This window comes from Barbus barbus (assembly GCF_936440315.1).
Source record: "Barbus barbus genome assembly, chromosome: 22".
Taxonomy (NCBI): domain Eukaryota; kingdom Metazoa; phylum Chordata; class Actinopteri; order Cypriniformes; family Cyprinidae; genus Barbus; species Barbus barbus.
Genome location: NC_136750.1, coordinates 26976038 through 27001208, shown reverse-complemented (window position 1 = coordinate 27001208; position 25171 = coordinate 26976038). Strand labels below are relative to the sequence as shown.

The 25171-nt window shown below is 35.8% G+C and overlaps 1 protein-coding gene across 1 annotated transcript; it reads left to right on the top strand.

Moving 5' to 3' along the window:
- Positions 1-564: 564 nt before the first annotated feature.
- On the top strand, positions 565-24433 carry LOC306888777 (beta-1,4-N-acetylgalactosaminyltransferase 3-like). Its single transcript, XM_079447221.1, has 20 exons — positions 565-833; positions 6228-6283; positions 8170-8259; positions 9138-9233; positions 10670-10760; positions 10842-10942; positions 11031-11098; positions 12332-12410; positions 12485-12551; positions 15335-15478; positions 16507-16616; positions 16719-16819; positions 16951-17018; positions 17345-18782; positions 19606-19859; positions 19996-20149; positions 20349-20421; positions 20576-20729; positions 20998-21124; positions 22493-24433. Exons 1-20 carry the CDS (start codon positions 701-703, stop codon positions 22599-22601), a joined length of 3513 nt encoding a protein of 1170 aa, XP_079303347.1. The 5' UTR covers positions 565-700; the 3' UTR covers positions 22602-24433.
- The last annotated feature ends 738 nt before the right edge of the window (positions 24434-25171 follow it).

Here is a 25171-nt window from a genome sequence, read left to right as displayed (position 1 = left end):
ATTGTGCTTTGCGTAAAATATTAAATATCGATTTTAATATTTAAACACTTTTTATATTGTGCTAATGCTAACTCTCTCTCTCTCTCTCTCTCTATATATATATATATGTATATATATATATATAAACACACACATGCATACATACACCCCCCCCCCCCCAAAATTGTCTCCAAAAAAAGGAGGAGGGGGGGTTATAATGTTATTAAATGTAAGGAGATCTTATGTTTCTAAATATTCTTATTTTATTTTAAATGTTGTTTATTTATTTCCAAAGCATCACAGATGTAAAGCTTAAAAATAGTAAATGACAAGTAAAGTGTACCGTCTTAAGAGCTTTGGAGTTGATAATAAATAAATGACACGCAAAATTAAAAAATATATATATCTCGAATATCAAAATAGAGCATTTTTTAGCTATAGAAATAAAAAAAACAGCAAACCGTCTTCGCTTTGGAGCTGACTGCAGCTGAAATAGCTCGATATCTAGTAGGTCTGTTTACCTGTGCTGTAGGCCTACCTGTTCAGGAGCAGCGACTCACGCAGAGGGCGTGGCCTGCTCAACCTGTGCGCGTACTGATGTTTAGCAGCGTGACGCGAGATCCAGTTTTCCTCTGGTTTTGAACTCGGGAAAGCGTGTGTCGATGATTCTTACAGCGGTTAGCCACTTCTGTGATCCACACGGAGGCTGAAGCACTTAAAGATGATGCTCAACTTCTTCCCGGTGCGGAAATTCAAGCGCAACGGCATGTATATTGTGTTTGGGGCGATGCTGATGGTCGCGTTACTGGCGGCTTATCTGGAGTTCATGGCCATGAACGAGTGGAGCAGCCCTGGTGAGTGACATCTGATGCCCTGTCGCTTAATTACAGCCTGCCAGTATCACCAGTGAACAATGAACAGCTTTTTTACAGCATTTATTGAACTAGGTCAGGGATTCCCAAACTTTCTGTCAGCCGAAACTAATTGTCCTAAAATCTTGACCTAATTTTTTTTACATTATTCTGATGTCGGTTGATGGTCACATGACACGCAGGTAAACAAATCAAATATATACTCTTTATTTTAAGTGTTTAAGTTTATTTTGTATTTTATTTTACTTTTATTTATTATTTTTATTAAAAAAAAATTGGACAACTTGATTTCGGTAGGTTGTGTTACAACAATAATTTTTCAACATAATAGGCTACTGTTCACTGTGTATTGATTTTAATTTAAGTAATTTGAACAATGTGTTAATGTAAAAAAATAACAACTTTTATTAATTAAATGATTTTTAAAAAATGCTGTAGAAGTATTGTTCATTATTTGTTTGTGATTCCCAATGCATAAACTACTGTTAATTAATTTAACCTTATTGAACATTATTAATTCCATTCTGTTTTATTCTAACAGTTCCATACATTCCATTAACTTTACTAAATTAATTATTATATTTACTGTTAATTAAACCAATTCCTAATAGATTCCGGTTTTACACGCTGCCTATTTCTTATAATATTGCACTCTGCTATCAAATACATTATATTTTTTCCTAGATATAGCCATTCTGTTTTCTAATTAGAGTTTTCATTTGACTTTCTTGTAATTACATTCTACATACATTCCATTTCTAACTGCATTTCAGATTTTACTCACTACATTACACATTTATATTGTTTATTTGCAGTCCATACTAATTACATTCCAATTTATTGGATAATCTGTTGTATCAGAAGTTTGGAAGGAGCTGGAATTGAAGTTTGGAGTTTACTGTAAGTTTGCGTTTAAAGGAGAAGTTCACTCAAAAATGACAAACCTGAAAATGTACTCACCCTCAGGTCGTCCCGGATGTAGATGAGTTTGTTTCTTCATTGGAACAGATTTGGAGAAATGTAGCATTGCATCACTTACTCCCCAATGAATCCCCTGCAGTGAATGGGTGCCGTCAGAATGAGAGTCCAAACAGCTGATAAAATCATCACAATAATCCACACCACTCCAGTCCATCAGCTAACATCTTGTGAAGTGTTTGGGTGAACTATGAGTCAACTAGTGTTTGGGCAGGACAGGACAATGGAATTTAATGCTATGACAGAATACATTGTGTTGCTGTGAACATGGATACTGTCAGTGTGCATGCAGGCACAAGAACATCAGGCTGGTTGTTTCTGTCCCGCCGGTCTAGTTAGTTTCTTTGCCCCAGCTCAAAATCAGAGTGTTTCCTTCCCATTTCCAGAGTGACTCACAATGTCTCCACTGCTTTTCTTTTATCTGCTGACTTAGGGACCTTAAAAGTTATGGCAATTTTTAATCGTTTTCTCATTGGCCCTGAATTTCAAAGGTTGCACAAAGAGAAGCTTATGTGATTGAGGAAACCTGAGAGATATCAGGTGAGCTCTGACCTGAAGAAGGGGTTTGTCATCTTGTTTGAGGTCAGTATCAGGTCAGAGGAGCAGCACCAATGTCACAGCACCTGGACATCAGCCTGCTAAAATTACATTTGAATAGTAAACTCACACTGCCCTGTGAGCGAAATCAGATTAACAACAAAAGCTGTCCGGTTCTGTCTTCCCATGAAGTTCCTTGTTCCTCCTGTATTTTTGAAAGAAATCTAGAGGTGAATGTTTGACCTACACATGGCATTGACACGAGTCCGTTGGCTATGAATTCACATGCATGCCATTCCTCTGTGAACCTGCATGTATTTTGCATTCTGATTTACACAGTACTTTTTTTTTATCCTGGGTTAATGTTATTTGCATGTTTATGAGGTTAATAACATCAATTGGACATGCACAACGCACGATATGAATGCACGCAAACCTTTCCTTCTATTAAATGGCATCACGTAAATCTATTGTTTAAACCGGGGGTGGCAAACTCAGTTCCTAGAGGGCTGGAGCCCTGCAGAGTTTAGATGCAACCCTAATTAAACACACTTGATCCAGCTAAGCAAGTCCTTCAGGCTTATTTGAAAACTGTATGGTTTGTGTGTTGGAGCAGGGTTGGAACTAAGCTCTGTAGGCCTGCGGCCCTCCAGGAACTCAGTTGGACACCCCCGGTTTAAACTGTTAACACATTTTTTTTCTCCGACTCTGAAAACTATGGAATAAAAAAATGTAATTGTGAATTTTAATCTTGAATTTTTAATTCTCACTGTTTTACTTGCCATTCTAAATTTGTCTCATAATTCTGACTTTTTTCTAAGAATTGTAAGAAAAAAGTAAGAATTGTAAGATTAAAAAAAAGTAAAAATCTCACAATTTTGTTTTTGTCTCCACCACAAAATTGTGAGAAGAAAAGTCTAATTCGTGAGATCAAGAAGTCTAAATCTCAGAGTTGTGAAAAAAAAATATATTTTTTTTTATTCAGTGGTGAAACAGGCTTTTGTTCAATGCAATTATGAAATCACTGCGAAATGTATCTAGTTAGCAGTTGTTTGTTTTTTTCTGGGTTTTTTTCAGTAGATGAGATAAACGTTATGATAATAATAATAATTATATTGATTATGCCAAAGCTGTTGATAGATTTTCCGTTTTGAAGTTAACATTTATCACACAGAAGTGGTTATCAGCTGACATGACCAAATATAGTGGCCAAACATTCACCTAAAAATGAATATTCTGTCAATATTTAATCACCATCATGTCGCTCCAAACCTGTATGCATTTCTTTCGTTTGTGAAATGCAAAAGAAGATATTTTGAAGAATGTTGGTAGCCAACTGGATTTGGGTCCCATTTACTAACAATGGAAGTTGATGGGACTTTGGTTACCAACATAATTCAAAATATCTTCTTTTTGGTTTGGAACAACATGATGGTGATTAAATAGAGACAGAGTTTTCATTTCTGGATGAACTGTAATGAATGGGTGAGTGGGAACAATCTGTGAAACTTATGTAGCACGTTTACAGTTTGAGTTTTATGTCTAAATTAGTACAATATATTCAGGAGACGATGCACCGTCAAATGTTTTTACCAGTTCAGTTGCTTTGAGTGTTGAAAGCAAGCAACTGCATCCAGCTTAAATTTTTTTTTTTTTTTTTTTTAAATGGTTAGTCATCCATGTGGCCTAACTTAAATTTTTGTCTGTGTGTGTTAGTTTAGTCCCACTGGGGTGTCAGTGTGAAGTGACGAACCCTTGTGACTGACCCTTGACCCTTGATTTTTGTTTTGCACCAGCGCTGGATTATCCTGAAATATCCTTGTTATTTTTTCTGAAGGATCATCTAAGAGCAGGTGCATGAAGCAGAAATGGAACGAGACTACAGTAATGCATGTCTCACTTTCTCTCTCCCATGCTGCACTGGGCATGGGGGCTTCAACTTTCTTTTAAGCAAACATTCCTCCAGGGGATACCAGTGGCCTCTAGGGAGGACAGTAAAAGAAAGGATTTGGAAAATGGAGAAAGACAAAGAAGCAAGTGTTGGTTGCGCACTAAAAACTAACTTTGACCATGCACATGACATGCTGAAATCCTCAGGGTCTCTACATTAAATGCATTTGTTCACACTCAAACACTAAGGAAAGTTCACACACCGCCCAGTGTGCAAATACACCTGAAGACACAGACCATAATAGCTGACCACACCGGCCCTCCCTGCAGTGTGTGTTTAGTGGTGCTGGGGGTCAGGTGACCCTTTCTTCTGTAAGTTGCGGCGTCATTTCCTGTACTCCTTGGTGCTATAGCAACGATGTGCAAGGTTAAGCACACTTGCACTTCTCTACACACACACACACACACTTTCTTCACCTTCTGATGAGCATCTGTACATTTGCTGTAAATGTTTGCAGAGACTTTGTGCAAATTGACTAACGTTTCTATGTGTGTTTTGTGTGCATGCATCTTCTATTTGGCAAGCTTGCAACATACACTTTTCCCCTCTTGAGCAGGATGTTTCTCGAAAGACAATTAATTGATAAATGCCACGTCGAAATTCTTATTCTTCATAACTGGAAACCTTAGTGAAACTTGAATAACTGGTTTGTGCTCTTGTGCATGCACAGGCGTACAAATGATGAAACATGAGTCTCTTTTTATTGTATTAGCAATCTGTGCTGTGTGTTCTTACAAAATGTCCCCTTGGGATGCCCTCAAGGTATAATGGATCATAAATAAACAATGTTTTTTATTCTTAAAAGTGTTAGTTTATCATCGTAGTTAGCTTTTATGTTACTGATGCACCAAAATGAATTTTTCATGAATTCATGGAGATTTCATTTGACTGAAAACCTTGTACTACTTATGTTCGCTCATGTTTGTTTCATGCTTTATCTAGTACTAAATAAGAAGATATGATTGGTTCACATACCACTTGACCTGAGAAGGCCACAGCGATCTGTCATGCCACATTATAGAGCATCAAAACAATGTTTGTTATCAGTAGTTAGTTTGCGATAAAATTTACGTAATTTTGAAACCTGAAACTTTTTCATGTTAAAAGTAACAAAGCATAAAGCTTATTGCCATTTGAGAAATGCTAATTAAATGTCACTGTTTCAGTCAATGATTTCAGCCCACCAACACTATTTGAATGTTTGGTTACTAAAATTTTGGAACGTCATATAAAACAATAGGAGTTTACGTTATTTGTATGGTACACTCAGTACATGTTTAGCCATACTTGGGGAACAAAATTGTCCTTTAGAAGCTTTGTAAATCTGCCAAAACTGTTGCAATGATAAAACATATTGATAAATAAGAGTGCTTTCCATTTAGAAGTAGGATTAGTGTTAGTCTGTAGTAATCATAATTGACTTTATTAAAAACAATGTAAGTGTGTTGTATGTCCTTGGCAAGTACTGTACATGGACAGATTGCTGCTATGAAATATCAGCACCAGGAAATAGTAATGTTCTGTTTTGTTGAATGGAGTTAAATAATGATCAAGGAAGCATGTTTGTGACAGAAAAAAAACCCAAATGATAATGATCTGTTTTGCATTTCGGGAACTCTGTAAATAGTATTGCATTTTATAGATTTAAGCTCTGTGTGATTACTTGTGATTTGGAATACATATTTTTGATTTAATCTAATTAAGGATAACATTGATGGTGTGTAAGTTAATGCTTTCCTTCCTGTTAAAGATTAATGCAAACATGGAGTCAGTTTCAGTCTATCAGGAGAAATCCTAAACCATGAATGGCAATCTAATGTCACTGTACTGGATCAAACACACACACACGTGGTGGATCAGATGTAATTAATTAATTGGCAGCTTGTCTAAATATTTACTTTCTCTTTCAGGTATAACCGTCCGCAGTGAAAGCATCCCCTGGGCAAACGCTGCTGCTCGACGTGCGGTAAAAACTCACACTTTGACTCATTGTGTTTCATGTTTTAATTATGGAGACCAGTTATAATTAAAAAAAAATGTTTTTTTCAAATTCAGTTTTGTGTAAAACCATGACTCTTATCAGCAGAGGTAAATATATTGTGTCAAGAAAAAGATTTGTCATGCTGAAATTTCTTCTGGTTCATTTCAAAATGAAGGGTCAAATTAAAGCAATAATTCATCCAGAAATGAAAATTTGCTGAAAATGTTCTCATCCTCAGACTAACCAAGATGTAAATGAGTTTGTTTCTTTATCAGAACAGATTTGGAGAAATTGTGCATTGCATCACTTGCTCACCAATGATCCTCTGCAGTGAATGGGTGCCGTCAGAATGAGAGTCCAAACAGCTGATAAAAGCATCACAATAATCCACAAGTAATCCACACCAGTCCAGTCCATCAGTTAACAATCATGTGAAGTGAAAAGTTGCATGTTTGTAAAAAAACAAATCCATTAGGACATATTTTACCTTAAACAATCAGGCTAAAATAAGAGTCCTCTATGAACACTATTGCTTTCTCCAATGAAAAAGTTATCTTGTATGAATCAGGAGAGAAATATGCACAGATCAAGCACTGTGTTAATTTGAGAATACAACGGTTTACTTTTTACATTACTTGTGGATTATTGTGATGTTTTATCAGCTGTCTGGACTCTTATTCTGACGGCACCCATTCACTGCAGAGGCTCCATTGGTGAGCAAGTGATGTAATGCAAAATTTCTCTAAATCTGCTCCAATGAAAAAACAAACTCATCTACATCTTGGATAGGGATGTTCATTTCGGTTATTTATCCTAACCAGTTATTAACCGTTAACCGACAAGATTATTTTAAATTAGAACTGAATTAAATTAGAAACAATTAGTGTCTGTGACCCGTTAAAAATACTAACATTTGTTTTCTGGGAATTAATTTTACTTGCGCAAAAAGCAGCAAACAACAGAACATGAGGATTCACCTGGTCATCATAGCTATCACATCACGCACCTGCAGCGCTTCTGCGAGCGGAGAAAAACATAATAAAGTTAGGCGCTATATGTACGTGTGTGTGTATGTATATGTAATTTCTATGAGTACAAATCTTAATGTTTAAGCATATAATGATATTCTAGGGAGTTGTGTGCTTCTAATTTTATAGCAACAGTTTGGACAGGACCCTTTTCTATTCTAACATGACAGTGTCTCTGTGTATAAGGCACGGTTCAAAAAGACATGATTGATTCAGTCAGTGTGGAAGAACTAGACTTGTCTGCATAAAGCAAAGTCGTGATCTCAGCTGAACACCTCTGGTGTGACTTTAAATGCAGACCTGGAGTCAATATGCAAACAATAATAACAATGAAATAATAAAATGCAACTTGTTTTTTTGTTTTTTTCCTCTAAAACAATTTTTTTGTATGCACGTAGCTTATTTTAACCATGCAGAAAACTTTTAAAATATTTTGACAAATTACTGAAACAAATAACTAAATAAGTGACTTTAAACCGTTTAACTGATTGTATTAATCGGTCAAAATTCTTATCGGTCGGTTAATGGTTAACCGGTTAAAATGAGCATCCCTAATCTTAGATAATCTAAAGGTGAGTAAGCTTTCAGAAATTTTTCATTTTTCAGTGAACTCTTTCTTTATGTACATAGCATTGTGGGATACAATATTCCATGCAACATTCTCTGGTTGTATACTGCAAATTCTGTCAAATGCATAAAATTGACATTGTAGAAAATAAAATGTCAACATCCATGATGCTCAAAAATGTTGTCTGAATAGTTGCTGAGTAGATTTTGCAACACAAACTAAATCAAAAATGCTGCTGGAATGCAGACGCATGAACAATTCTTTGTGTGTCACAGGCTCACATCTCTGAAGATCAATTCTCCAACGATAAACATGAAAAAGACCCCTGGACACCAAAAAACACTCAACAGACATGGAGGGTGGAGGTAATGATACGGCCACAATGATAGAAACATACATGGATGTTATTATCATAATGTCCAAAAATGTTTTTTCATGTGCAAAGGTACATGTTTAGTAAGCATATTATTTCCTTGGTATGTGCTCAAAAAACCAGCACCATGGTATTTTTGGTACTTTGTTAGTGTAATATTTCTGTCACTCAGAGCTCTGTATGCATGATCTGTTGATGTGCATATGCTGTAAAGATGATGGTATTAATCCACATGAGTATGTCGCCCATGGCTCTTTCTGTGTCTTCAGCAACAGTTTTGCCATCTTGTTAAATTTAGCAAGACTCTGTGTCTCTCTGGTGTCACCGTACTATTTTAAACGTGACACATGAGTTGTATGTTTTTGTTCATTCTATATGTTTGTTGGTGATTTAAAAGAATATTTGTGCTTCCAATTATTTAAGAACTGTGGATAACATGACATGATTACTACAGAAAATAACTTTGGATTATTGACTCAGAGCAAGCAAACAGTAAAGTGCTTATAATGGAAGTCTATGGGAAAAGATACTCCAGTTATATGTAATGAATGTAAATAATACATTTAGACAGTAGCACATAAAGACAATCACACTGTTTTATGATATTATTTTTACCTAATTTACACAGTCATGACAGGAGTTGAGATATTGGATATCACATTGCATAGACACACTTTTGAAACAGTATTTTAATATTTATTCCAGTGTTGAGTCTTACCCCATAGACTTCAATGGTAAGTGCATCAGTGTAAACATGTTTTTTCCTTGTTTTAACAAGCTGATGGATGAAATATATTTTAATGATATTGTAGACTATTAGAAAGTGAAAAAAAAAAAAATATATATATGTGTGTTGTATGTTTGTTGCAGTATAAAGGAATGGCGAATCTTCACATCTTTGAGGACTGGTGTGGCACGTCTATATCTCAACTACAGAAGAATCTACATTATCCACTATATCCTCATGTAAGTGTTATATCTGTATAGATGACATATCTGTATCTGTACCCAACTGTTGTAAATAATGATGATAATAATAAATATTTCTTGAGCAGCCAGTTAGTATATTAGAACGATTTCTGAAGGATCCTGATGTGACACTGAAGACTGGAGTAATAATGCTGAAAATTCAGCTTTGATCACAGAAATAAATTACATTTTAAAATATATTCAAATAGAAAGCAGTTATTTTAAATAGTAAAAATATTTCACAATATTACTGCTTTTGCTGTATTTTTTAGATCAAATAAATGTAGGTTTGGTTCTTTAAATAACATTAAAATACAAAATTGGTTTCTATTTAATGAAAAATTATCCTTATTAAATGAACTATTTATAAGTTTTTTTTTTTTTTTTTTCCTTCTGGGGCCTGAAGTTTGGGTCAATATTGATAATTAAACAATATATTGCTGAATGTGTTTTTGTGCTGGCACCTTGGCTGGTTTAGGCTAGTATGGTTTTCTATACTCTTTGGCTTAGGTCTGTCATGGATAAATGAATATGACAAGTCCCTGTTTTAATAAATGACTTGCTGAATCATTCATATCAAACGATTCGTTCAAAACGGCTGATTCAATAGAAACGAAACAAGTGAGACCATCTGAATGGACCGTTGAATCACTGGCTCACTGGATTCGTTCAAAACCTGATTCATTCACGAAATGAAATGTGTTGCTATGAACTGTTGTATAAAACTAATAGCACAGTTGTGCTTGCCGCCTCGCGCACGTGCTGATATACAGAAAAGTACATTGCTTGTGCAATGAATATAAAAACATAACTCATACATGGGTATTTTTTGTTTCATTGCTGGAATTAAAAGGGCATTCTAACTGTATTCTAATGGGCTTCATCGCACAGTGAATGCTTCTCTCACGACGTGTTTTTTTTTTTTTTTTTTTTCTTCTCAAGTTGGATAATGTCAGCTCTTCTATCTTCTCTCAGTACCTCAGTCACACAGCCTACATTATGTCAGGAGAATGTCTTTAAATTCTAATCAAGGAAAAATCATACCTTCTGTTGTCTTCTTTTTAAAGATCTTCAAAAGTTGTGCTTGAATGGTTATATCTGATATAATATAACAAAAATTGATAATAAATTCAAGCTTGGTGAGCAGAAGAGAATTCTTTAACATTAAAAATCTTACTGTTCAAAAACTTTTGACACATATATATATATATATATATATACACACACACACACACACACACACACTGTATGTGTATATATATGTGCCCTCCAAAAGTATTGGAACAGTATATATATATGCATACATAGATTTTCAATGAATCAATTTCAATGAACAAAAATTGTTAATTAACGATAACAACACTGTTAACAACATACTTTTCTTTCAATATTGCATTTGTTTGCATTGTATTTGATATGTTTTATCTCTGTAGACTCGTACAACTGTGAAGAAACTTGCTGTGTCACCCAGCTGGACCAATTATGGACTCAGGATATTTGGATACATACATCCTTATACTGATGGTTTGTCTATCTCTCTTTCTCACACACATATTCAGATTGTGTGCCATTGTCCCACTGTTAACCCTTCCCATTGTTTGGCAGGTGACTTTCTGTTTGCAGTGGCATCTGATGATAACAGTGAGTTCTGGCTCAGTGAAGATGAGAATCCCGACAATCTGAAGCTCCGTGCTTACGTCGGAAAGGTTGTAGAGACGATTGTCAACTTTACAATTACTTTTATGCAGATGCGTGAAATGCACACACTGAATTTTGTTATTCCTCCATTTTTAGACAGGCAAAGAATGGACTGCCCCAGGGGAATATGAGAAATACGCCAGTCAGATATCAGATCTCATTCCGTAAGTGAATGCTGTGTTTGTTTCATAATGCTTCAGGGATGTGCTCACACATCTGTCCATGTTATGACCACATGCCTAAATGATGAAAAGCTATTTTTAGATTCAGTATGTGTAGATTCACAAGCTGCTGCTTGTCTCCTTATTGTGATCATGGCACATAGTGTGAAGTCATTAAAAGTATTTTTCAAGATTACATTTCTGTACCATACTTCAAATCAAACATCAGAAATCAATTATTTATCTTTAGCTCGAATCACACGAAACAAGGCTGATCCAGTAAACAAACATGTGATTTTAAATTGTGTTTTCAGAATCAGAAACATTGCTGTAGGCAGTATGGATCAAGATTTGATTGGCTAACCTGTTAGACTGTGATATTATTAGTCTGAGAAAGTAACAAATCCACTTGATTTGAGACTCTGAATCTCTTAATCTTTTAAAATAGTTGTAATTATTATTATTATTAAAATTATTACAATATGATAATAATATTAAAGTATATCATATACTTGATGTGTTTAAAATGGAAGCATAGATCTATGTACGTTTTAGTAATTGTTATATTTGTATTTGTAATACTTATAAAAACATTGTTTAAATAATTAACTTGACTTAAAGCGATAGTTCATCCAAAAATGAAAATTCTGTCATCATTTAGCTACTCACCTTTAAGTTGTTCCAAATATGTATTAGTTTCTTTCTTCTGTTGAGCACAAAATAAGATATTTTGAAGAATTTGTGTAACAGTTGACAGTAGCCATTGACTTCCATAATATCTTCTTTTTTTTCTTTTTTTTTTGCGTGAACTATCCCTTTAACAGGAAAAAGAAAATGAGCATGACAAAATTATGTAATTTATTAAATTTAACATTATTTTAGAATAATATAGTATATCATATATAAAATAAATGTATAAATATTTGATGTTTCATTAGAATAGTTCATTTATTTCTATTTTGTTTTTAACTTATTTCTTATTCCTAATTGTATTTGTTTAAAAAAAAAAATTCTGCTGTCTTCGTGGTAAAGCATAATAAACTTGTGAAGTCTCTATATCAGGGAAAAAATGTTGTTTCAGATAACTAAAAAAAATTGTTTTAATTGTTCAATTTATTAATAAAGTAAATAGGGTCATTTTCATGTTGCATTAGAAGATTTGCATATAAAAGTTTCAAAGATCTGATTGTGTTCATGCAAAATTAGTAACAAATTCACTTTTTTATTGTTTTACAGTCTGCAAAAGAACAACAAATATTTCTTTGAGCTTATCCACAAGCAAAACGATCAAGGAACGGATCATGTGGAGGTTGTGGTGAGTGTGTTTACTGAGGGTGTTTGTGTGTGATTGGCGTAAACCGTTATGACACAGTCTGTCTTTACTTGCAGTGGCAACTCAAACAGATTGGGAGTGGATTTTCAATCATTGATTCAGAGTTCATCTCTCTCTACACCAGTGAGTGTGTGTGTGTGTGTTATTTTGGGATGTGGTTGCAGAAATGTCAGGGTAATGTTAGAACGCCTGGAATAGTTGCTCCTGTCCACACACACGCCCTGAAATAGAGCTAATGATGGGGTAGTCGCCACTGCACAAAGTGTGTGTTGTCATCGTATTGCTTCAGCTGAAGTGCGTCAATACAGGCCTTTGCATTCATTTCTGTGTAAATGTGTGCTTATGTAGTTCTCATGAGAAACTGTGTTTTTTGTCTTCGGACTGCAAGTGTAGTTATTGCTAACTAAAATTAAGAATCATTTTCATTAATTTAAAACCAGCTGAGGTGAAATAAAATAAAAAATATTATATGAAAAACTTGATATTTCCTTGGCAATTACCTGAAATAAAATGCCTTTGTTAAAGTATTAAAACTACTTAAAGATAAATAGAAATATATTTAAAGGGGTCATATGATGCCTCGTTTATAATGGGTTTTATTGTTTTTGTGTCATCGCATCACACTACGGAAAGGGGCGTAACATTTCCGTCACACGCTTGAAGTATTCGGCCAATCACAATGCACTGGATAGCTGGCCAATCAGAGCACGCCTCGCTTCTCAGAACGATGAGCTTTGTAAAAATCGACATGTTTCAGAAAGGCGGAGCATAGAGGAGCAACAATTATGTACAGTATGTGGAAAATAATGTGTTTTTTTAACTTAAACCACATAAACATTGCATTACACCAAATACACAAAATAATGTTCTTTTTTAGCAACGTCATATGACCCCTTTAAAAATAATAATATAAATAAAATTAAACTAAAACTGAAAAATATTAAACATAATAGCTATGAATAAATATTTAGTAGAATATAACAAATTTAGTATTAATAGTATCATGTTTTAAAAAAATGGTATGCTTGAATAGTATATATATTTTTAAAACGGTATGCAGCGTGTATCGTTTCAAACAGTAGTATCACTGTTTGCAACATTTCATGATGTCATGTGACAATGTAGCATACTCTGTTTGAAAAGGTTTATATATAACGTTTAACATACTTTTAACAATATTTTGTCATCTCAGAAGTGTTGCAATTTTAATCTAAAAATGTTTCCAACTTTTAGCAGTTTGAACAGTCTACTTACTAATTAGTTTGGTAGTGTGCTTTCAAACTGATGACCTAGTTTTTGTATGTCACTATTTACACAGTAAAACCAGCTCAGCTGTACCAGGCCTAATTGTGTGTGTGTGTGTGTGTGTGTGTGTGTGTGTGTGTACAGGTTTATACACTCACCGGCCACTTTATTAGGTACACCTGTTCAATTGCTTGGTAACACAAATTGCTAATCAGCCAATCACATGGCAGCAACTCAATGCATTTAGGCATCTAGATGTGGTGAAGACGACTTGCTGAAGTTCAAACCGAGCATCAGAATGGGGAAGAAAGGGGATTTAAGTGACTTTGAACGTGGAATGGTTGTTGGTGCCAGACGGGCTGGTCTGAGTATTTCAAAAACTGCTGATCTACTGGGATTTTCACGCACAACCATCTCTAGGGTTTACAGAGAATGGTCCGAAAAAGAGGAAATATCCAGTGAGCGGCAGTTGTGTGGATGAAAATGCCTTGTTGATGTCAGAGGAGAATGGGCAGACTGGTTAGAGATGATAGAAAGGCAACAGTAACTCAAATAACCACTCGTTACAACCAAGGAATGCAGAATACCATCTCTGAATGCACAACACGTCGAACCCTGAAGCAGATGAGCTACAGCAGCAGAAGACCACACCAGGTGCCGCTCCTGTCAGCTAAGAACAGGAAACAGAGGCTACAATTCGCACAGCTTCACCAAAATTGGACAATAGAAGATTGGAAAAACATTGCCTGGTCTGATGAGTCTCGATTTCTGCTGCGACATTCAGATGGTAGGGTCAGAATTTGGCGTAAAGAACATGAAAGCATGGATCCATCCTGCCTTGTCTCAACGGTTCAGGCTGGTGGTGGTGGTGTAATGGTGTGGGGGATATTTTCTTGGCACACTTTGGGCCCCTTAGTACCAATTGAGCATCGTTTAAACACCACAGCCTACCTGAGTATTGTTGCTGACCATGTCCATCCCTTTATGACTACAGTGTACCCATCTTCTGATGGCTACTTCCAGCAGGATAATGCACCATGTCACAAAGCTCAAATCATCTCAGACTGGTTTCTTGAACAGGACAATGAGTTGACTTTACTCAAATGGCTTCCACAGTCACCAGATCTCAATCCAATAGAGCACCTTTGGGATGTGGTGGAACGGGAGATTCGCATCATGGATGTGCAGCCGACAAATCTGCAGCAACTGCGTGATGCTATCATGTCAATATAGACCAAAATCTCTGAGGAATGCTTCCAACACCTTGTTGAATCTATGCCACGAAGAATTAAGGCAGTTCTGAAGGCAAAAGGGGGTCCAACCCGGTACTAGCAAGGTGTCCCTAATAAAGTGGCCCGTGAGTGTATATCTTGGTGGGGACTTAAACCTGAATACACACAGACTCATGGGGACTCATGTCACGGTGGGGACCTAAATCGAGATCCCCATGGGTACAAAAGCTTATAAATCATACAGAATCAGTTTTTTTGAGAAAGTAAAAATGCACAATGTTTCCTGTAAGGGCTAGGTTTAGGTGTAGAGTTGATGTAGGGCCATAGAAAATACGGCTTGTACAGTAGAAAAACCATTACGCCTATGGAGAGTCCCTACAAGGATAGCTGACCAGATGTGTGTGTGTGTGTGTGTGTACACGCACGCAGATGAGTCCTCACTGAAGACAGCAGATGTCAATCACATTCCTCAGACCTTTGCCAGTCATGTGACTCCGCCTCAGAGGTCGTCTGAGACTCCGCCCCATGGAGTAGACATGCTGAGAGCAGATCCACGTGACTCGTTTCATCAGGGTGAGAAATTCAGACACAAACTCGCACTCACTTAACACCCTTTGCATAGTCAAAATAAACATAATAAACCAACAATGCAGACATGCTGAGCTGTTAAACATTGAACTTAACTCCATATAATGATGGTTCTTGACCATGTCTGTCAAAATGGACCAAAATTGACAATGTGTGCATAATATATCTGTACACAGAATATACATATACAGGTTTGATCCATGAGAGTGAGTGAATATAGAATTTTTAAATTAAGTACCTAGCAGCTGATAAGGGTTCTTTTATAATAAATCATTGTCATCTGCACTTTTATTTCCCTGACTTTATAATATTTTTGTTTCTTGCCTGTAGTTTATTGCTAGTTTTGTGTTGTATTGACTTTCCGACAAAATCTACAACAGATCTTCAAGTTGCATGTGTACAAGCACTGGTAAAAACATTAGAATATATGTAGACACAACATGAATTCAGTGCCACCTTGTGGCAGAAGAGACATCGTTACAGTGGTTCTTAGCCTTTTTGACTAAGGACCCTTTGACCAAAATTGTTAAATAATTTTAAGGTCCTCCCCCAACCCATATTTTATATAATATTTGTATTATATCTGCTGTAATTATGACAAAGCTGCTTGTTTTTAAACTACTTTATATTAACAGAAACTAGAAATCTTACAATTAATAAAATTGAATGAACTACAATCATATTGAAATTTCACAAGTTTTAAGAATTGTATGTTCTTCAATAAAAACAGTAGTTATCTTTTTTTTTTTTTTTTGTATATTTGGCATTTAAGTTAGTTTTTTTTAACACATCAAATAATACCATTTTTTTTTTTAAGTAATGCTAGTTATTTAAAAATAATAATTTATTAATTTCAAGAAACCGCGTTAGATGCTTCGATTTATAACATTTACATATTAATATATTTAATTGTGAATGTTGTTGTTGTTATTGTTAATTACAAATCTCAATAATAATAGAAATTAAGTGTTATAATGTTTTCCTTATTTGTTTGTGTGTATCTGTATGTGTAGTTCCATTATTGGACGGGGCACGTTTGCAGGGAGTTTTACCTGACTGTATTTATAACCCCAGCTACATCATAAAGGGATATCCTCTAAACCGCTACCAGGGCCTGCAGTTTGTAAGTGCTTACACACATGCGTAGTTAGAAAACAAATAAAAATTGAAGTGACCACTGTTGTGCCTATGCGTTTGTGATCTCGATCAATGTAATCTGTTGCAGGTGCACCTGACGTACGTGTATCCTAATGACTACACACGGCTCACACACATGGAGAGCAATAACAAATGTTTCTACCATGGGAATCAATACTACCTGGAAAGGTAGACACACAAATGCTGTACACGTACGGTCGTGTACGGTCTGTACATTAGCAACATCACACCCACCAGTCTAGCTCTCTTCCGTGCACCTTGTGTATTGTGATCTCAAGTCAAATTTTTTTTTTTTTTAGATATGGCTTCTCAAACTACATTCAACTGGATTTGCCTGAAAATGAGGAGATGGTCAGCAAAAACAAAGGTACAGCAAACAATGAATGCTTTTAAAATGAAGGACAATGCGTTTAACTTCCTTAATGCAACATTAATATTTTGTAGGAAATAATGATCTAGGCTTTATCTTATGACATTTTTAAAACAAACATGATTTTATTATTAAAAATGTATTATAATGATGAATTGTGTGCAATAAGATTAAATATTAGAATAGAATAATTAGATTACAATAAATAAATATTAAAACATGGTCAATTTTGTTGTCTTCCACTCTATCAGCTTGATGGTTCAGAACTTAAATTACTCTGAAAGGAAGTGTTTATTCATTCCCAATTTTTTGTCTTCCTGTAGGAGATGGCATGCTAGGAAGAGCCATAAACCTGGGCAGAGATGAAGATGAGGGCTTTCAGAACGCTGGAAAGTATGAGGAGAAGCAGAAAATGAAAGCTATGGAAAAGAACAAGGTTCTCCCAGATTATGGAGAGGATTTTGATGAGTATTCAATGCAGAGACGCCGTAAATTGTTTTCTGTTCAGAAACATGGTAGAATCAGAAAAAAGAGGGAAGAAGGGGAACTAGACAACAGATTTCAACAGATCAACCAACCTAAGGTAATCCAACAACCGCCTGTAGAACCACAGAACCACCCAGAGGAAGCACAGCAGCAACCAAGAAAGAAGAAGAAAAGGAGACGTCCTGAACAAAACCAACAGGACCAACACCACCTCCAAAACCCACCTTCTGACGTGAAGAGCTATGGCCAGGGAAAAGAAAAAGACTCAGAGCGGTTTCAGAATAGCATCATGGAGAAGATACCTGATGAGCAGAATCCAGGACCAGCTCAAAGAGAAGATCACTTGAGGTCAGAGGTGAAACATCAAGTGGACCAATCGCTTAAGGATGGTAGAATTGAGCTCCACCTACATAAAGCCAAATACCGCAACAGTAGTGATGGAAATCCAAATCTTGTTGCAGTTGGAGACCAAAATATTCCCATGGAGAACATACGAGAAGCCAGTGAGTTGAAGCAAAGATCAGTGACCAACCCTGCCATGTTTGATGAGGTCCAGAAGGAACGTCATGACCTTGTGAGTCGGATGGGTAATCGAAAAGTCTATCTAGGAGAACATGTGGACAAGGCACCCAAGAACTCATTAGATGAGGTGAAAGTAAAGAAGGCAAGACAGAAGAACACTGCAGATGAACTGCCATCTTTGAATGGGAATGAAGTCAAAGCTGAACCGATGAAGAGGCTCAGACACCCAAAACATAAAGCAGATGAAGCCGTGCATGTTTTGCAGGACAACCCCGAAAAGGCTGTAGTAGATGACAATATTCCCATCAAGCACAAAAATGTGGCTTATCATATCCAAATTACCCAACATCCACACCAAAACTCATTGTATAACGAGACCAATGAGCGTAAGGCGTTGGTCATCGCGGCTCCATCTAACAAAGAATATGACAACCGCTGGGGTGATGCCAGAAAGGAAAAGGAGATTCAGGATAATGCAATACATATAGAAGAGGTTGAAGATGGAGAAAACGACTCTTGGGTGAATCAGGGTTTGTCGGAGGAAGAAGACTATGATCTCCTCAACAGGGCTGTGTTTGACGTGGAAGTCAAGTGGTCTCAGACGTTTCAGGTCAAACCTCTAGATCTGCATGTCTTGCGCTCCGACTGGATCGATCTGAAGTGTAATGTGTCTGGAAACCTGCTGCTTGAGGAATCAGAAGCGTTGTCTGTAGTGGAAGCTTTCATGAAGAAACTAAACAAGAAATTTCCAAGGTAGGCCGACTGAATAAAATATTGAATTAAATCAGCAATTTATTCACTCTGTGAGCTGCGTTTGGAATGGAATGCTACCATACTGAATAATGCACTTTATACAGCACACTGCCTGTGATTTTATTGAAAATATATTAACCTGCATTAAAAGGGTATTTTTCTTTATTAATACTTTTATTCAGCAAGGGCACATTAAATTGATAGTCACAGTAAAGACATTTTTAATGCTACTTTCAAATAAATGCTGTTCTTTCATAAAAGAATCCTGAAAAATAAGCATTGCTGTTTCCATAAAACTATTAAGCAGCTTAGCTGTTTTTAACTTTGAGAATAATAAGATTTATGTTTGAGCAGCAAATCGGCGTATTAGAAGGATTTCTGAAGGATCAGGTGTTACAGAGGACTGAAGTAATGGCTGCTGAAAATTTACCTTTGCATCACAGGAATAAATGACATTTCAAAATATATATTACAATAGAAAATGGCTATTTGAAATTGTCATATTTTATAATATTACTGTTTAACTGTATAAAATTTTTAACTAGTGTGTGCCATTTTATTTTTTATATTTTATTATTTACTAAATATACCATTTTAAATGTTGTGCAGTATGTCTCTGATCATTTGGCATGCTGATCAAAAGTATTAGTATTTTCAGATTCATCGTCATAATGGAAATTAGTCATGCAGTATGCTCTAGTTCTATAATATTGCATAAATACAGAAAATCTGTGCACTGTAAAATGGTATGTACTGTATAGTATGGTATTATGCCATTCTGAACGTTTTAATTAATCTCTGACATTAACTGGTATGTGTGTAGGCAGTTTTCTCTAGAGCGCATTGTAAACATTGAGAAGAAGCCTGATTATAATCGTGGCAGTAGATATCTACTTGAACTGGACTTGCAGGAGGCTTCAGGACGCCACCTGCGCCTGGTTCAGTACATCTATGTGAAAAGAACTGAAAATCAGGGTTCTCGCAAAAAGCAAAAGGCTCAGGATGCAGAACTTAAACTATGCAATCCATATAGCTTCTACTGGAACCCTACTGCTACTGTCCACTTCATCATCCCAGGTACCACTCCCATATACAGACAGATTTTCTGAAGTTTTATTTAAGATGCTTTCTTACAAACCCTGGTGGAAAAAAAATGAGTAGACTGTGTGAAACATCTTCATAAGGCACTGTGCGTGTGCTTGTATGTCTGCAGTGAAGAACCAGGCCCGTTGGGTACAGCAGTTTATTTCAGACATGGAGGAGATGTACCGCACCACTGGAGATCAGAATTTCAACGTCATCATTACTGACTATGAAAGCACTGATATGAACATAGAACAAGCACTACAGAACTCTTATTTACCCAGGTACATTTACAAGTTTATAAATGCACACTTAATAGAGTGATCCTTCATGACTTAGATTTCATGAACATATGGCACATTGTCATCTCATGCTTCTGTAGCTATCGCATTACTTCCTTAACCGGTGGTAAAGTCACTTTACTACAGCTTTGTAAAATGAAACCCCACTTTGAGTTTCTTTCTATTGTGTATCCCGTTTCAGGTATCAGTACCTCAGGTTAAGTGGAAAGTTTGAGAGATCAGCAGGACTGCAGGCAGGAATAGACCTCATTACTGTAAGTTTAAGACACAATATCATGCACCAGACACATGAGATGAATTTCTAATACTTGTTCAAAACATACCATGATCTTCAGTGAAAATGAAGAACTAATGCAAGATGATGAATATCACTCAGTTGCAGCTTATAAAGGTCTGTCTCTTTCTCAGGAGGATCACAGCATTGTTTTTCTTTGTGATCTGCACATTCATTTCCCACCTGGTTTCATCGAGACTGTGAGAAAACACTGTGTGGAGAGACACATGGCCTTTGCTCCTATAGTCATGAGACTGAACTGTGGCGCTACACCCCTGGAGCCTGATGGTACAGTCTTGCAAGATAACACAAGATAACCTGATAACACCGTCAACATAGAATTAGATTACTGTTTATCAACACATACACTATTGTTAAAAAGTTTGGGGTTCATAAGATTTTTTTTATGTTCTTGAAAGAAAGCTGAATTTTCAGCAGTAATTACCCCAGTTTTCAGTGTCACGTGATCTTTCGGAAATCAGTCTATTGGTTGTTTAGTGCTCAAGAAACATTTATTATTAACAATATTGGAAACGGTTGTGCTGGTAATGTGCAGGTTATTGGGAGGTCAATGGCTTTGGTCTTCTGGGCATTTATAAATCAGACCTGGACTCCATCGGGGGCATGAACACCAAAGAATTCACTGACCGCTGGGGCGGAGAGGACTGGGAACTACTGGACAGGTCAGTCAGGAGACAATACACTAATATCATAATAATAGTTAATTTTTTAAACATTAATCATTTACTAGCTTGATCTCAAATTCAGTATGCTTTTTTTATACTGTACAACTCCAAAACTCACTGGCAACAGTGATTGTTTGTTTTTTTTTAGATTTTATATATATATATATATATATATATATAATACAGGCATTTTTAGTATAAAATTGTAATAAAGTAGTAAAAATTATTTTTTATTTCTTTGTAAATTTGTATTACCATCACATACAGTATAACATGTTCTATATAAATAAACTTGCCTTGTCTAGAATATTAACCCTTGTGCATCAATTTGAAAAAGTTACTTTGAGATCCTCAGAGGACCAAGAAAAAACTCCATGTCATAAAAATTGTAAGCTGACACTTGGTCTCATTTCAATGAAGACCCTTGGTTGATTATTGCTGAAGTGTAAAAAAAAAAATGAGGTTTTGGTAAAAAAAAAAAAAAAGATTTGTGAGCTATTTTTTTTATAAAATATATATTTTATAAAACATGTTGAACTAAAAAATTGTAAATGTAAACAAGTTGTGTTCCAAATTTGAGGTTGATATCTCAAAACATGAGCTTTTAGTAAGATATTGTTCGCAGTACCAAAGTTTTTCCATTAGATTCCAGCAAAGCTCTGCTGGTATACACAGCGGTAAGAATTTGAGATTCGCAGTACAGTATAATTTTTTTTTCTCAAACATTACAGACATACACACACAGACACAAGTTTTTTTTAGTACACACATGCAAACCACACTCTGACATCCATACCAACACACTCACACAATTCTAGTTGTATAATTTATCCAATTTGCTCTAAAATACAGAAAGAACGAAAAAGTGAGAATTTGCTTTATAGCCAAACCTGAGAAAATGGCACCATTTGGGAAAAAATGTGTAAAAATATAAATTTTGAAGTCTTGCCAACTGAATGAAAGCTTGATAACAAAGACTGCATCATTTTGTAGTTAAATGGAGCTGGGAATAAAAATTGGGTTTCAGTGGGGACATTTTTGTCCTTAAGATCCTGAGTTTAACTATTTTGTGTACCTAGGAAAATTGATTTATTAAAGGAAATGAGGGTGAAATATTTATTAGAATACAAATTCTAATAAAAATGCACACTTGTGCCAATTCGTGCTGTTGGCATTAAAACGGGCAAAATTATCAAAAAACAACAGAAATGTGCATAAGAACGGGTTAATATTGGCTATTTATTGGTTATTGCTTGTACTGTGAAAATAATTCAGCTTTTCATGATGGCCAGAATTGTAATGACCCTAATGCTAAACAAACATTATGTGGTGCGTAAAGTGCTTTCTGTTTTCTGTGGTCTCAAGGATCCTTCAGGGCGGGCTGGAGGTGGAACGACTCTACCTGAGGAACTTCTTCCATCACTTTCACTCAAAGCGTGGAATGTGGAACCGCCAGATGCTGCGCAACACGTAAGCATGTCAACAGTCTCGCCGCTGCTGATCAGCCATTACCACGGCACTTTAAACCTCAGGACATTCCAGATGTGTTCCAGATCACGTCTGACTGAAGGTGAATGTGAGGTTCACATCAGACTCAGATTCACAGAGACTCAGGACAAAGACGTCTGTGACGTTTGGATTGAAGATGAGTTGTGTAACACTGTTGCATCCAGACCTCTCCGGATCATTTCCAAACTTGGAATGTTTCTCCAAAGCTAGCTGTGCTATCAAGAGTAAAAAAACTAAACTTTAAAGGAGCTGATACAAGTTATTGATGGCTTCAGCATCTCTTTGTTGTTGTCCCCTCCAGTTCAATAAAATGCCTTCAGTCACATCTGGCTGAGTATTCTGTTCTGGCAGACAGAAATGTGACGTTCAATGAGATGTATATACTGAGGAAAAAATTTATTTATTCAGGTAGGTAAGTGTTTTGGTTGAGGGTTGACTTTGCACTTTGTTACATATGTTTTATGCCGTGTGACCTCTTAGGGACTGAAAGAATCAGTGGCCAGAACCAAAGAGATGTGCAATATTCAGAGTGTGTTGGTCTAAGAAAGTCAATTAATTCAGGTTATAAATGCTGTTCTGTTTTCAAGACAATCTCTCAAAGCCCGTCAAGAACATGTCTTGGTCATACATCATCCTCAAAATACAAAAGAAATTACATAATTAAAAGGATAGTTTTTTGTGATTTTCATAAAAATTAAGCACATTGTACGCCCAAATTCTCATTACTGTAATGCAAACAAATAGCCATATTAAATTCAAAGTATGCATATGTCATTGTAGCATTGGCCTTTATGCTGATTTAAAAAATAAAAATGTCTTCAATTTATTGTTACTGTAATACAATACATGAAAATTATTAGTGTAGATGTGATTCATTTTCATTTAACATACGGTCATAGTACCTTCATTCAAGGCTTAATTATCATTATGCATAATTTAATTTATTTTGAAGGAGGGTATGAAATGACCTAGCTATGTTTTCTGTGATACTTGCAACTTTGTAGTAGTACTGAAGGTGTTTTAAAGCTGAAAATGCTCTTTTTGTACAAATTTTCCAGCTTCATGACACATTCCGGTGAGTAAACCTGTTGATTTAGACTGATTCAACCCAGTACAGTATTACTTAAAACAATCCTAATATTCATCAAACACACAATCCGTTTCACTTCTTTTCTATAGGGTTCTTACTTGGTTTATGAGTTTGTACTCCAATGAATTAAATGCAAAACTTTTCCCAGTGAAAACTGACATAAGACATGCTCGCTCAAAAGTGCCTTCTGCTATATGTAATTGGGAGGAAATCAGATGGATGTATCTATTATTTTTTTAACCCTTGTGGTTGGTTTGTTTTTGGGGGTTTTTTTTATATATAAAGGATGTAAGATATTGTAGATCTGACCTTCACATAGTGCGTTACTTAAAAAATCAAGTTATTTATTTTTCCACATATTTTGTAAGCAGCGAAATGGAAATGACCTTTAATTAATTTATGCAGATCACCAGCAACCTTCAAATAAAATGTTTCTTCAGATTTCTTCAGTGTGTTTTATTTTTTTATAATCAATATCAGCATCACCTGTTTTTGAGCATTAATCAAATATATTAATTAGTTTACTGTCTGACTGCAGCATTACATACTGTCAATATAAACTGTCTGATGTTTCTGTCTGTTGGCATGTTAGCTTCATCATTGTTCCATCACTCCATTGTTACGTAGGTTAGTCCCTGTCTGTTGTGCCAGACTCCAGAAATAGCTGCTTGTAAATGTGCATCGTTGCTGTAATAAAAATCTAGACCAAAACCTCGAAGAACATTTCTCATTACCGCAGAAAGATGTAAATGTAAATGATTTGTTTAAAGTGGAAACGGGTACATTTCTTTTGAAAATAATGAAATGCATTTCATGCTTGAACTGCTTTGAAGCTGCATACAGTTTGTGTTTTTCGACTCTGGAGCTCCCTACAGTTAAGCTAGTGGAATTCACTGTCGTACTTCCAGTAGATCGCTGTACACGTGTGTTTTATTAACGTCTACACCTACCCCTTACAATAATGCAAAAACGGTAATTATTGTTGTACCGGGATAACCGGGAGGCTTGTGACTGTCCCATTGACTGCCAAGTAAATAACACTGTCAAGGCCCAGAAAAGTATAACAGTCAGAATAGTCCATCTGCCATCAGTGGTTCAATCTGAATGTTATAAAGCAACGAGAATACTTTTTCTACGCAAAGAAAATCTGACTTTATTCAACTTTATTATTGGTCTCCTGCATCACTGTGGCGCCATTTTGGAGAATATCCGCTTGACGCAAACTGCGTACGCTGTTCTGTATCAGCCGCACCACACGGATACGCTATTTCCGTTCAAATCAAAGCGTAAATAAACGTAGAAAACGTATCCATGTGGCGCAGCTGACACAGTTTGCGTCCAGCGGATACTCTCCAAAATGGCGCTACGCTGACACAGAGATGACAAATAGTTAAAGTCAATTTAAAATTTCAATTTTTCTAATTCCAGAGCGTCTACAAAGTTAA